This window comes from Marmota flaviventris, chromosome 5 (genome assembly GCF_047511675.1).
Source record: "Marmota flaviventris isolate mMarFla1 chromosome 5, mMarFla1.hap1, whole genome shotgun sequence".
NCBI lineage: Eukaryota > Metazoa > Chordata > Mammalia > Rodentia > Sciuridae > Marmota > Marmota flaviventris.
The window spans coordinates 71,314,100-71,328,219 of NC_092502.1; the positions used below are offsets into that span (position 1 = coordinate 71,314,100).

The window sequence follows — 14,120 nt, forward strand, 5'->3', positions numbered from 1 at the left end:
TGTGTCCATCTACAGAAGGAGGAGGAGGAGGAGGAGGGGGAGAAACAACAATTCTATGGTAGTACAAGCTTCTCAGAAGTCTCTAAGTTTGAATAAAGAATTTGGAAGGAGAGGAGTGTGGGGTGAGAAGACATTCTTTGTATAAGGGAAAGCACTCAAAAAGAACAAAATAAAATGACTGAGCAGGATCAATGAGAACTGTTTCAATTACAAAGTTTTTCCCATGGTAAACTACTATGTACTATAACAGTGAAGGCAGCAATAGTTTTTGTTCTAAATTTTATCCACTTTTAATACATACTTTTGTGTGTTTGTGTGTGTCTGTGTGTGTGGTGCTGGGGATTGAACCCAGGGCCTTGTGCATATGAGGCAAGCACTCTACCAACTGAGCTATATTCCTAGCCCAATACATATTCTTAAGCAATACTTTTTTTATTTTCAGCTTTAGAGCAATAATTTGCCTCAAGAAATCTGCACATCAAATAGCAAAAACAAATGATAAGCCCAGCCAGTGGCAGAAACTGTAATCCCAGGTACTGGGAAGGCTGAAGAGGCTTAGGCAAGAGGATCACAAATTCTAGGCCAGCCTAAGCAACTGTACCAGACCTGTCTCAAAAATTAAAAAAAAAAAAAAAAAACTATTTAAAGGCACTGGGGGTGTATCTCAGTAGTAGAACACTTGCCTAGCATGTATGAAGAGGTCCTGGGTAGTTGAACTCAAGTAACACACACACACGTGCAAATGATGCCAAACTTCTGTCTATCAATCTGCACAGAGATGCAATCTTTAACCACCAGCATTACTTTCTTCTTGACCACCAATGAACCACTGATCTACCCTATCTCTTGTCATAATTCCATGTATATTTGAGAAGTTATTTAATCAAAGCTCACCGTAATATTAAATATTTCTAGCATTCTAACATATTTCCCAAAGACTTATCGTTAGAATGAACAGGTTTTAAATGGAAAGCAGTCTCCTTTGATTCTTTAACCCAAGAAGTCAAATTATTTTTAAATAAACAAGCAAGAGTTAGCTGGGGCCGTAGCTGAGTGGCAGAGTGCTTGCCTAGCAAGTGTGAGGCACTATGTTCAATCCTCAGCACCACATAAAAACAAACAAATAAAGACTTTCTGTCCATTTACAACTACAAAAAATTAATAATTAGAAAAAAAAACATAAACAAAGCATAGTCTCTGGTTTTTAGAAAAAACTAGGTGACTTGTTCATGAAGGACAATTAATAATGTTGGTAAGCTGGGCATGGTGGCACATGTCTATAATCCCAGTGCCTAGGGAAGCTGAGGCAGGAGAATCACGAGTTCAAAGGCAGGCTCAATATCTTAGCAAAGTCCTGAGCAACTTGGAGAGATCATGTCTGAAAATAAAATATTAAAAGGGCTGGCGATGGGTTTGGAGTTGTAGCTCAGCGGTAGCACACTCCTCTAGTACGTGCAAGGCCCTGGGTTCGAGCCTCAGCACCACATAAAAGTAAAATAAAGGTACTGCATCCAACTACAACTAAAACAAAACATTTAGAAGTTGGGGGGGGCTGGTGATGTGGCTTATTGGTTAAGCACCCCAGTATTCAATCCTCAGTACCAAAAAGTGTTAGTGGTAGCTGAATTGCTACATAAGGCAAATAATAGTATAAAATAAGCAGTAGAGGCTAGGATTGTGGCTCAGGGGTAGAGTGCTCGTCTAGCACATGCGAGGCCCTGGGTTCGATCCTCAGCACCACATAAAAATAAATAAATAAAATAGTTTTCAGCGGACACAACACCTTTGTTTGTATGTGGTGCTGAGGATCGAAGCCGGGCCGCACGCATGCCAGGCGAGCACGCTACCGCTTGAGCCACATCCCCAGCCCCTTTATTTTATTTTTTATTCTGAGACAGGGTCTCCCTAAATTGCCCATACTGACCTAAAAAATTGCAATCCTCCTGCCTCAACCTTCTGAGTAGATGGGACAATAGGTTTAAGACAACACAACTGGCAGTGTGATGTCAAATTTAAAATATATATGAGTTAATTAAAAAATATTTAGCCTGATGCAGTAGCAAGTGCCTGTAATCCCAGGGACTAGGGAAGCTGAGGCAGGAAGATCAAAAATTCCAAAGCAGGGGCTGGGGTTGTAGCACAGTGGTAGAGTGCTGGCCTAGCATATGTGAGATGCTGGGTTCGATACTCAGCACCACATATAAATAAAATTAAAAGTCTAAAAAAATAAATCTTTTTTTAAAAAAGAAATGACACAATTAACACACACATATTAAAAATTTTTTTAAATTAAAAACAAAAAGGGGTGGAGAGGGGCTGAGGCTGTATCTCAGTGGCAGAGCACTTGCCTAGCATGTGTGAGGCACTGGGTTCGATCCTTATCACCACATACACATAAAAATAAAGGCATCTTTATAAACAAAGAGGGGGGGAATACCACCCCTTGGTTAAATCTCCAGATCCAAAAAAAAAATTTTTTTTTCATTTGCTGGAATTGGCAGTGTAGTCCAGTGGCAGAATGCTTGCCTAACATGCACCATTCCTTAGTTCATCCCCAGCACCACTAAACAAATTTGTTTATTTAGAAAGGGAAAACACCTTGGATAAATTTGGATGCTGAAGAAGACTAGTAGAACAGACACTGGAACTATAAAAGCAGACAATTTACTAGAGATCAAGGACATTTAAGAAAGAATAGGATAGAAAGTAATTGTTGGCAACAGGAAAAGTACAGTTTCTCTAGAAACAAGCAGGGAGAAAAACAATGATAAAGACAGTCAAATGTAGAGAAGCAGTGGCTCTACAGTCAAGACCTGCATCTGAATCCTGACTTTTTCTACCATAACCATATAACCTTGGACAAGTTTACTCCATGTCTCTGTTTCTCGTCTAACCCGAGGAAAGCAATTCTCATAGAACTGCTGAAAAGATTCAGTAATTCTTGATATACAGTTAATCTCTAAATATAGTAGCTGGAATTTTTTTTAATGCCTCCAAGGAAATCTAAAAGATTCACATAATAAAAGATTTCTATTTTCTCTGTAGAATAGATGCTTTGGTCATGATGAGATTAAAACTATGTTTAAGAAGGTAGGAGGGTGGTTCTTAATCTTTTGTAAAAATTTAAGAACGCATTTGAATTTCTTTTTTTTTTTTGGCAGTACTGGGGATGGAGCCCAGGAGTGCTCTACCTCTGAGCTATATCCCCAGCCCTTACTGTTTTTCAATTTTTTGAGCCATGGTCTTACCAAACTGCCTAGTTAGCCTCAAACTTGAGATCCTTCTGCCAGATCCTCTAAGTAGCTGGAATTACAAGTATGCACCACTGCACCCATTTTACACTGATGAAAAATATATAACGAGACTGGAGTTGTAGCTCAGTGGTAGAGCACTTGCCTCACATGCATGAGGCCCTGGGTTCGATCCTCAGCACCACATAAATACATTAAAAAAATAGATATTGTGTCCATCTACAACTAAAAAAATATTAAATATATATATATATATATATATATATATATATATGAATGAATGATAAAGAACATCCAAGTGTGTGATCATGGATATGCTCTTAATGTGACCCCCATTAACAATTCAAAGGAAAGCTTACAAAGATATTCAGATTCCAGGACATAATTTAATCCTAATTATGTCAGGCTAGTGGAGCACATCTGTAATCCCAGTGACTAGGGAAGTTGAAGTAGGATTGCATTCAAGGCCAGCCTTGACAACTCGGTGAGACCCTGTCTCAAAATATTAAGAGCTGGAGCTGGGGATGTAGCTCAGTGGTAAAGCACTTCTGGGTTCAATTCCCAATTTTTAAAAAAATTGTTTGAACAAAAGAAAAAAAAAATTGCTTCCTTTTGATTTATATCCTAACACCTACATAAAGGTATTACATGGCCTTCCAGAAAAGACATTGGATACAGTCAAGAAATCCAAATTTCTTTCCCTCTATACCACCCCTGTACCCAACGGGGACAGAACCCTGAAGCACTTAAACTGAGTCACATACCCTACTTTTTTTATTTTGAAACAAGGTCTCACTAAGTTGCCAAGGTTGGCCTCTAATTTGCAATTCTCCTATCTCAGCTTCCCAGATTGCTGGGATTACAGATGTACACCGCCATACCCAACAATAAATCCAGGTTCTGGATTCAGGCCTAGTCTTACCTAGCAAGTCACATGACCTTTTCAGATAGCAGCCCTGAGATATGCTGCAATACTTAACATTATGATTCTATTAGTTGAAATCTCACTTGACTTTGAACAGAAAAAAATGGTACTTTATTTCTCTCTGTTATAATTTAATATGATTTTGAAGATTAGCCTGGGAACCTAACCATCAAAACTTTATTTGTACAGGAAAAAAAAGTGTGCTCCTATATTTCCATGATGTGGGGGGCAGAGGATTCTGGAAGTATCAGGAATGAGTCAGGAATTCCTATCCTGGGAGCTGCCTGGGATATTTTAGCAGCCATTCCTTTTTGAACTATAATATCCAGAACTGGGCCTTATTAAAACCTCCTTAGTCAGCATTACAATAATACACAATCCCTGAGGATCTCTAAAGAAAAATCTTCATTAAGTTCTCCTCAAAGACAGTTCCCCGGGCTGGGGATGTGGCTCAAGCGGTAGCGCGCTCGCCTGGCATGCGTGCAGCCCGGGTTCGATACTCAGCACCACATACCAACAAAGATGTTGTGTCCACTGAGAACTAAAAATAAATTAATTAAAAAAAAAAAAAGACAGCTCCCCACCACCTCTGGTAGTGGGGACTAAACACAGGGGCACTTCACCACTGAGCAACATTCCTAACCCATTTTATTTTACTCTGAGATAGGGTCTTGCTAAGTTGCCCAGACTGGCCTCAAATTTGTGTTCTGCTTTAGCCTCTGGAGTAGCTGGAATTATAGGTATGTACCACAACACCTGGCTAATAATGGCTATTTAAATAGAAACCTAGTAGACCCAAAGAAAGTCTCTCAATTCAATGAAATGTTGCAAAGTAACGTTTCTATTTCCTCTTCTTTTTTAAAAATCATGCTGGGGGTCGAACTAGGGCCTTATCATGTATGCTAAACACTGGGTATAACACTGAGCTACATCCCCAGTGTTTTTTAAGAGATGAGATCTTTCAGTTACCCAGGCTGGCCTGAACTCCTTATCTCAAGTAATCTTCCTGCCTCAGCCTCTCAATAGAGCTAGGACTGTAGGTATGCACCACTGCCCCCTGGGAAGAAATCCTTTTCTAGTGGAAGGAGAAAAAAAATCTTCCCAGAATACTTATATACTCATCCTAAGAGCTGGGGTTGTATGGGGTTGGAGTTTAGTGACAGAGCACTTGCTTAGCATGTAGGAGGCCCTAGGTTCAAGCCCCAGCACCACCACCAAAAAAAAAAAAAAAGCTATTTTTTGGAATAAGGTACACCTACTTTCCAAGATAGAACTAATTTAAATAGCTTTCTTTTAGCCAACTACTTACTATGTTAAAGTTCCCAGCATTTCACAGGAATATTTGCTAATTTGTTTCATCGTTTTGATAGGAATTCATTTAGATGGAGCCCAGGAGGACCTTCCACCTGCTAGGTGAGAATACTCCCACTGAACTACATCCCAGCCCTCCTCTGATGATAGTAATATACAATCCAAATCTCTAGTATTTCTTCCACATGGTGCTAGAGATTCAGCCTAAGGCTTTGTGCATGCTAGGGGAGCACGCCACAACCCAAGCTACGTCCCCAGCCCCCAGTCAACTTTTAAGTAATATTTTAAAATTTATTACTGTTACAGTATTACAACTCCTTTCCCACATCCTTAGGAATCACACTTGAACCAGGTGCAATGAGACAATGACACACACCTATAATCCCAGCAACCCAGGAGGCAGGTGGATCTCAATATATATAAAGGGCTGGGGACATAGCTCAGTCTTAAGAGTGCCTCTTGAGTCAATCCCCAGTGCAAAAAAGAAAAAGAAGGAAAAATCATTACTCTGGTAACCTCTCAACCTCAAGATATTTTGAAAGTGTACCATCTACAAAAAGATGAGTAACAACATGAAACAGATCATAATGAAAAATAAGATGTATGGACTAGGGTTGTAGCTCAATGGTAGAGCACTTGCTTAGCACATGTGAGGCACTGAGTTCAATTCTCAGCACCAGATAAAAAATAAATAAAGGTATGATATCCATCTACAACTAAAATATATATTTAAAAAAAAAAAAGAATAAGATGGGGCTGGGGGTATAGCTCAGTACAGCACTTGCCTCACACATGTGAGGCCATGGGTTCAATCCTCAGCAACACAGAAATAATAAAAACAACTGGCTGGGGATGTGGCTAAAGCGGTAGCATGCTCGCCTGGCACGCGTGCGGCCCGGGTTCGATCCTTAGCACCACAAAGATGTTGTGTCCGCCGAAAACTAAAAAAAAAAAAAGAAATAATAAAAACAAAAATATTGTGTCCACCTACAACTAAAAAAAATATATATTTTTTAAAAAAAGGATAAGATATATACCTCTAAATGGGATTAAATCTATTAAATTGATGTTTCCTATAACCTCACACCACAATATAAAGCTAGGTGCAGTAGCAGGCACTTGTATTCCCAGCAACTGAGGAGGAAAATCATAGGTTCTAAGCCAGCCTGGGCAACTTTGTGAGATAGTCTCAAAATAAAAAAAGGGTGGGAGATGTAGCTCAGTATTAGAGTACTTGTCTAGCATGCCTTTCGCACTGGGTTCAATCCTCAGTACTAAAAAAGAGAAGAAAAAAAAAATTTGATTAGGTTGCCAAAAATCTGGACTTTCAGCTTCTCTTTCATGGGTAGGAAAAAAAGGAAGATCTGGCAACACTGGGCCCAAGGATCTTGGCAATGGCAACATTTGGAGGGAACAGGGTAGCAGCTGCCCTCATCTGACACAACACATGCATTTGCTAATTCTCTTCTTTCTTCTTGCTCACTTTGGTTACCTGCCTGGATTTCATAGTCATCAGAGTTTTAAATCTTTAGTTTTAAATCTTTAAATCTAAAAAATAAAATCTTAAACAAAAAACAGAATAGCATAATATATATTAGGTGATGTTTTAAAGCTAGTATACCAAATGTTAACTATAACTAGAAGTAGCAAGGGCACCATTAGGATATCTTTTTTTTTTTTTTAATAATTATTTTTTAGGTGTAGATGGACATAATACAATGCCTTTTTATTTTGATGTGGTGCTGAGGTTCCAACCCAGGTCCTACCCGTGCTAGGCGAGCGCTCTACCGCTGAGCCACAATCCCAGCCCCAAGGATATCTTTTAAATGTACATGACTCTATTACTATTAAAAAAGAAGCTTGTCAGATATGGTTACACATGCCTATAATCCCAGCAACTCAAGAGGCTGAGGCAGGAGGACTGCAAATTCAAGATGAGTCTCAACAGCTTAGAAAGGCCCTAAGCAACTTAGTGAGATCTTGTCTCAAAATAAAAGAGCTGGGGATGTGACTGACTCCGTGATAAAGCACCTCTGGGTTCAATCCCCAGCACCAATTAAAAAAAAAAAAAAAAAAAACTTTCAGTATCCAAAGTTTGGTCAATCTTCAAATCCTCAAAGATCAAGATACTGACCCTTTAACCTTCCTAAAAAATACAGAAATTAACTTTGTATGTCAGTATTATGGCACTTACAAAAGAACCTCTGGCATCTATATAGCAAAAGAAAAACAGGAAGCAAGTCAAAAAGGTCTCTGATCTTCCGGGGACCACACAATTCACATAACACATGAACCCTCTTCACTCAGAGCCTACTAGATCTTATTTTAGACACAATTTTAATAAGCTCCATGATCTGGTTTCTTAGCCCATAACAGATGAGATGCAGCCAACTGGAAAAGGGATGGGGGTGGTGCTTCAAGGCACTCAAAGCATCAAAATCAAAGCTGAAGACCTATATAGTCAGCAGAAAAACCTCAAAACATAGCAGACCAGAGCCATTTAGTATAGATACAAAAACCCCAGAGGATCTCAACCTTTGCCAGAACTACACTGTATATTCATAATAATCCTCTTTGATATATTCTGCTTAAAGCATAGGTCTGACAACCTTAAACTGTATCTCAAAATAAAGCCCTTCAAAAGCTTTTTCCAAAAAAGACATGGCATTTCCTCAGCACAGGGGAAAAAAAAAAGATTTGAAGACTGCCAAATTCAGATACAAATAGTGTCCCTCTGTCAAAGAAACAAGATACTAAATTCCTAAAAATGCCATGTCAAATGTGGTTTTTCTTAGAAAAATTTTATTGGGGGCTAGTGTTGTGGCTCAGCGGTAGAGTGCTCGTCTCGCACACGCGGGACCCTGGGTTCGATCCTCAGCACTGTGTAAAAAATAAATGAGTGAAATAAAGATATTGTGTCCAACTATAAAATAAATACTTAAAAAAAAAAAGAAAAATTTTATTGGAATCCAGATGCAATTCTTGACATCTAAAGTTGAAAAGGCATTTAAGGAGAATTATTATTTCAGAAAATTATAATTGAGAAGGTTCAAGACCAAGATCAATATAAAACAAGTATGTTACTGGCCATAGTGGCACATAACTGTAATCTGGAGGCTGAGACAGAAGATAACAAATTTGAGGCCAACCTAAGAAATTTAGCAAGGCCCTCAGCAAATTGGTGAGACCCTGTCTCTAAATAAAAAATAAAAAGGTCTGGGGATGTAACTCTGGTAAAGCACCCCTGAGTTCAAACCCCAGTATTAAAAGAAAAAAAAAAAAAAGATAAGCAAGTGTCTTGCAGATTCCATTAGAGATACACTACTAGGACTGAGGATAAGATGGGACTGACTGCTCTGCCATTCAGCCTAAAATGGGCATCATATGAAAAGTAAAAAAACTTAATTCCATCTTGTTTTCATAATCTTTGAATGGTATACCAGAAATAAATTTCATTTTTCTAATCTCTGGTCTCTGAGAAGTCAAGCCACACTTTGAAGAAGCCTTTAGTTAAAAACTAGGAAAAAAAGGAATAGCAATTTTAAAAGTTCAAGCATTGCCAAGGGTGGTGGTACATGCCTGTGATTTCAGTAACTTGGGAAGCTGAGGCAGAAGGACTGCAAGTTCAAGGCCATCCTCAGTAGTGAAGCCCTAAAACAACTTGGGTGAGAACCTGTCTCAAAAAAAAAAAAAAAGGGTCGGAGATGTGACTCAGTGGTTAAGCATCTGTGGTACCATTTAAAAAAAAAAAAAAAAAAATCAAGCTATCGTTTCATTTCTAAACTTGATTTTATTATAAAAAATTTATTCCTTAAAAATATGTAGTAACATGCCAGTATGATGGGGCACACCTATAATCCCAGAGACTCAGGAGACCAAGGCAGGAGGATTGCAAGTTTGAGGACAGCCTCAACAATTTATACAGACCCTGTGTTAAACTTAAAGGGGGGGGGGGGGGGAGAGGCTGCAGATGTATCTCAGTGGTAAAGTCTCCTAGATTCAATCCCCAGTACCAAAACTAAACTTTAAAAAAAAAAAAAAAAAAATGTAGCTGGGCCATGTGGCATATGCTTTCTGTAAACCCCAGGAACTGAGGAGGCTGATGCAGAAGGATCGCAAATTTTGTGGCCAGCCTTAACAACTTCGTGAGTCTCAAAATAAAAAGAGCTGGAGATGTAGCTCTATGACAAAGCTTTCTGGGTTCAATCCCCGGTATCAAAAAGAAAAAAAAAAAAAAAGATGTAGTAACTCAGAAGAAATCACATTACTGGGGGCAAGTAGCAAGTACAATTAGATTAAAATGTTATGTTTGTAATCAAAATGCTATTTTCAATCAATGTAGGGATTAAATGCTACAATTCTTGATCTGATAGTTATCACATAGTATACTCAGTTGTAGAAGAGCACAATCCTCTAATAGGTATAAACCAAGTGACATCTCCAAGTTGGTAACGTCCCAGTTAGACTCTAGAAGTACTTAGTAACTCCTAAACACCTCAAAAATACATATATTTTTTTACTTGGATGATTATCTCTCAATTGTGCTTCTGCACCTTAAATGACTCTACCAGAAGCCTTTACTTAAGGTTCACATTTTTTTAACAAATATCCTGCTTCATTTTAGTATAAGATTTATTGTCTAAAGTCTGCCATTTTTCATTTGTAAGAACTGAAGCCAAAAAAGTGGGTAAGAAGCTAAACTAACCTATAGTAGGTGATGGGACTCATTGTACTCATTTAAAGGTCTTGATTGATCAAGAATGAAGTGAGGACTAGCCAGAGAGTGCAGTTCCCGGTTATTCCAGAGGATAAGGTAGGAGAATCACAAATTCTAGGCCAGGTCAGGCAACTCAGCCAGACCCTGTCTCAAAATAAAAAAAGGGATGGTGATGTGGGCTGGGGTTATAGCTCAATGGTACAGCACTTGCCTAGCATGTGTGAGGCACTGGGTTCGATCCTCAGCACCACATAAAAATAAATTAAAAAAAGGTACCATTAAAAAAAAAAAAATCAAGCTATCATTTTTTAATTTCTAAATTTGATTTTATTATTAAAATTTATAAGGATATTTTGAAGAAAATCAATTCCTCAAAAATATGTAGTAACATGCCAGGTATGATGGGGCACACCTGTAATCCCAGAGACTCAGGAGACCAAGGCAGGAGGATTGCAAGTTTGAGGACAGCCTCAACAATTTAGACAGACCATCTACAATTTAAAAAAAAAAAAAAAAAAAAAATTTTAAAGCGGGGGAGAGGAGAGGATGTAGCTCAATGGCAAGTGGCCAGGGGTTCAACCTTCAGTACAGTAGCAACAAGAATGAAATGAGGATCAACTACTGAACTGAGGTGTTTAAACTGTCAATCTGCATCCTAACTTGGTTTAAGGCAAAGTAAAAAATGGTTCTCTTCCTCCTGCATTCCCACCACAGCGTTCAGAATGGATAATCCCAGGACCTACTTCTCACTAAGCAGCTAAAAGTTTAATTCAGCCAATCTGAGTAGCCAAGCAAAACACCTAACAAAAACCACCAATGGTGTCTCCCCACTTCCAAGAACAAAAAAATTACAGTAAGTGGCACTAAAAAAATTACAATAGCCAGGTGTGGTGGCACACGACTGAAATCCCATTGACTACTAAGGCTGAGGTAGAAGGGTTGCAAATTGGAAGACATCCTCGGCAATTTAAGGAGGTCCTAATGAACTTAGAAAGACTGTCTCACAGTAGTTAAATAAAGAGAAGTTGGAATGTGTCTCAGTAATAAGGCTCCCCTGGGTTCAATCCCCAGCGCCCCAAAAATAAAGTAAAATAAAAATAAAAGGCTACAATATTAGATAAAGAACCCTAAATTTTCAAGACAAGCCCACACTCTTGATGCAATTATTAGGAAAACCTCCTTATCCATAACTAAACGAATAACCTTTCATTTCGAAGAGCAAAGAAATTCTTTCTCGTCGAAAATCAAAAGGGTCTCCCTGAACATACAACACTGTGTTAAGTCTATTTTGTGAATAGACGGTGAAAGGCTTCTGTGTGTAATTTCTCCAGTGGTTTTCAATGTTCAGTTTTTGAACTGGCTCCTACCCTTGACAATTTAACAGTTTTTCTATCAGATCTAATCTTGCAAAACTGCAGTGATAGTTTCTGACTACATATGGCAACCTCAAGGAATAAAAGGCTTCTCCCTCTACTTCCCTCCTCCTTTCTAAGAGTCACATTTTTTTCCTTCTAAACTTCCTACTCTAGCACTTTCTGCTAGTCAGATGGACCGAAGTATACAGTCACCAAAGAGCTAAGTGAACTCAAGAAATAGTTGTGGATCGGGCAATACAGCTTCCTCCGCCGGCCCAAGAGAGGGTCCCTGAGCCCAGGCAGTTCTCAGAAGGGAGCCAGGGCGGAGACGGGTGGAGGAGCCCTTTCGAGCTCTGTCTATGGGGACTCCTAACGCCCTCGCACCACCCAACCCCTAGTTTAGCTGGACAATGCCTTGAAGCGCAGCCGTCCCGGGACGGAGAGACACCCGGGGACTCCACACCACGCGGGCCCGGCAAGGCAGACAGGAGGAACACTAGGAGTGGGAGCACCTCCGGCCTAAGCACGAGCCGCGCGCCGGGGCCTCCACGGGCGCCATCACTGGGAGTGGGGTGTGAAGGCCGCCCCGCGGGGCCAGCGCCGGCAGCGAGAACCAGAGGCCGCGAGCCCGGCGGAGGCGACGGCGGGAAGTGCAGGCCGCAGCCTGCTCAGGAGGCCCGCCCAGCGGCCCATCCCCGTAGTCGACCTCGGGACGCTTACCTTGTGGATTCTCTTCAGAGCCATGGTGGGAGGCGGTGGAGGTGGCAGCGGCCCCCGGGCCGGGGGCGGGGGAGGGGTGGGGAAGGGACGAGGGGGCCTAAGGCCGCCTCGGCGGTCGCGGGTCGGCCGGAGAAGATGGGGAGTTCGGGTGCGCGGGTCCGACAAGACAAGCTGAGGGCTGGGGCCCACTCAGCTTCTGGGCCTGCCGCAGCGGTCACCGCATCACCCGGCGGCGGCCCCTTTATGCGCTGCCGCCCCAGCCGCCGCCGCCGCCGCCGCCGTAGCTGCCTCTTCCTCCCAGTCTCAGAGCCTCCACAGCCGCCACGGATCCCTCCGCCGGGAGCAAGAGCCCGAGTCTCCGGCTCAGCAGGCGCCTCTCGGTCGGACAGCGAAAGGAACTGCCTGCCCTCCGGCCTGCTGCAGGTGGACCAAGGGACGCGCGGGCGGGCGGGCGGGCGGCGCCGCCGGGGTGGGGCCGCCAGAGCGCGGGGTGGGCCCAGGCCGAGGGGCAGGTCGGGAGGCGCGGGGATTGGCGGTCCAGCGAGGGAGGGCCGGGCCGCGCCGGCGGCGGAGGGATACGGTCCGCCCCTGTGAGTACCTTACGCACCGTCGCTGTCGCCGCCAGGGCCGCCACGGCCGAGGGGATGACGCCGCGAAGCGCTGAGAGGAGATCTCGCGAGAGTCGAGGAGCAGGCGGGTTCTGGATGCTCTGGCGCCAGGACCCTTTAGTTCCCAGCGCCTGGTGTCTTTCGTGCGTGTTGTCGAAGATAAAAAAATATTTAAAGGCACATGTTTTGCTTGTCGCTTTACCATCCCCGAACCAATCCCGGAAGGAGGCACTTAATCCCATTGCAACGTCCCCGAAAGAGGAAGGCACTTGTCCACTGTCACACAGCTCTAGTCGCAAAACTAGGACTTTTCTGAGGTCTAATCAGATGCCTTTCCAGAAACTGTGGTAGTAGCCTGGACACCCGCTGGGAATGAAATTCCTCGAGCTTGGGCGGGCAACCCCAGAAGATCTTGTTCTGTCCTGAGCCACTGGCATATCTACCTTAAGAGAGGTGTCCCTTGGCTTGGTAAATTGTAAAAAAAGCACTTTACCAAGTGCTTCAGGAAAAAAATTAAAAACTATATAGTGTGTGCTCCAGTAATTAAAAAATCAACCATGTGTTCCAGATCATCAGGAATACCTATTGATAAGCAAACCTGGAATACATGCACTTGTTTTTTAGAAGGTGGGGACAAACTAATTCACTGAGCACATACTCTGTGTAGAGATCTACATTAAGACGAGAATGAGCTACCAGGCCGGGCCATCCCCAAACCTTTTTATTTTTTATTCTGAGACAGTATCTCGATAAATTGCTGAGGGCCTCGCTAAATTGCTGATGCTGGCGTTGAACTTTTGATCCAACAATCTTCCTGCCTCAGCCTGCCAAGCCACTGGGATTACAAACCAGCGCCACCGCTCAGGGCAGTGCCCACCCCCCCCCCCTTTTTCTCTTCCATCTACTGGAAAGGACTTTGCCTTCATTGTTTCTCACTCCTAAATTTATTAAAGAAAAAAAAAACTACAGCCCAATCAAGGAAAGGATCTTGCCACAGTCACAGCAGGTGAGTGTGGCAAGATTTATACTGTCTCATATACTGAACAGAGAAGGGTTAAAATTAGGGCAGAGCCACTGTGGACCCAACGGGGAATAAAGATATTATATATAATACCCTTATTTTTCGTTTTACTATCTGTAGCAACTATAATGGTGTCCCTTTTTCCTGACATTAGTAAAGTGTGTTTTCTCTCCTTTATTATTATTTATTTATTGGGGATAAATGTAGCATAG

The 14,120-nt window shown here is 41.8% G+C and overlaps 1 protein-coding gene across 3 annotated transcripts in view; it reads right to left on the bottom strand.

Annotated features, from left to right (window-relative positions):
* Positions 1 to 12,748, bottom strand: part of Ube2d2 (ubiquitin conjugating enzyme E2 D2) — a 65,207-nt gene extending 52,459 nt beyond the window's left edge. The window contains exon 1 of one of the 3 annotated variants that reach the window (XM_027927556.2): positions 12,280 to 12,748. In XM_027927556.2, the coding sequence (XP_027783357.1) occupies positions 12,280 to 12,303 (24 nt within the window). In that variant the 5' untranslated portion in view covers positions 12,304 to 12,748. Of the gene's footprint in view, positions 1 to 6,272; positions 6,297 to 12,279 lie in introns of those variants that run through there. The other 2 variants (XM_027927555.2, XM_071612316.1) reach the window with 2 other exon arrangements.
* Positions 12,749 to 14,120: the final 1,372 nt, after the last annotated feature.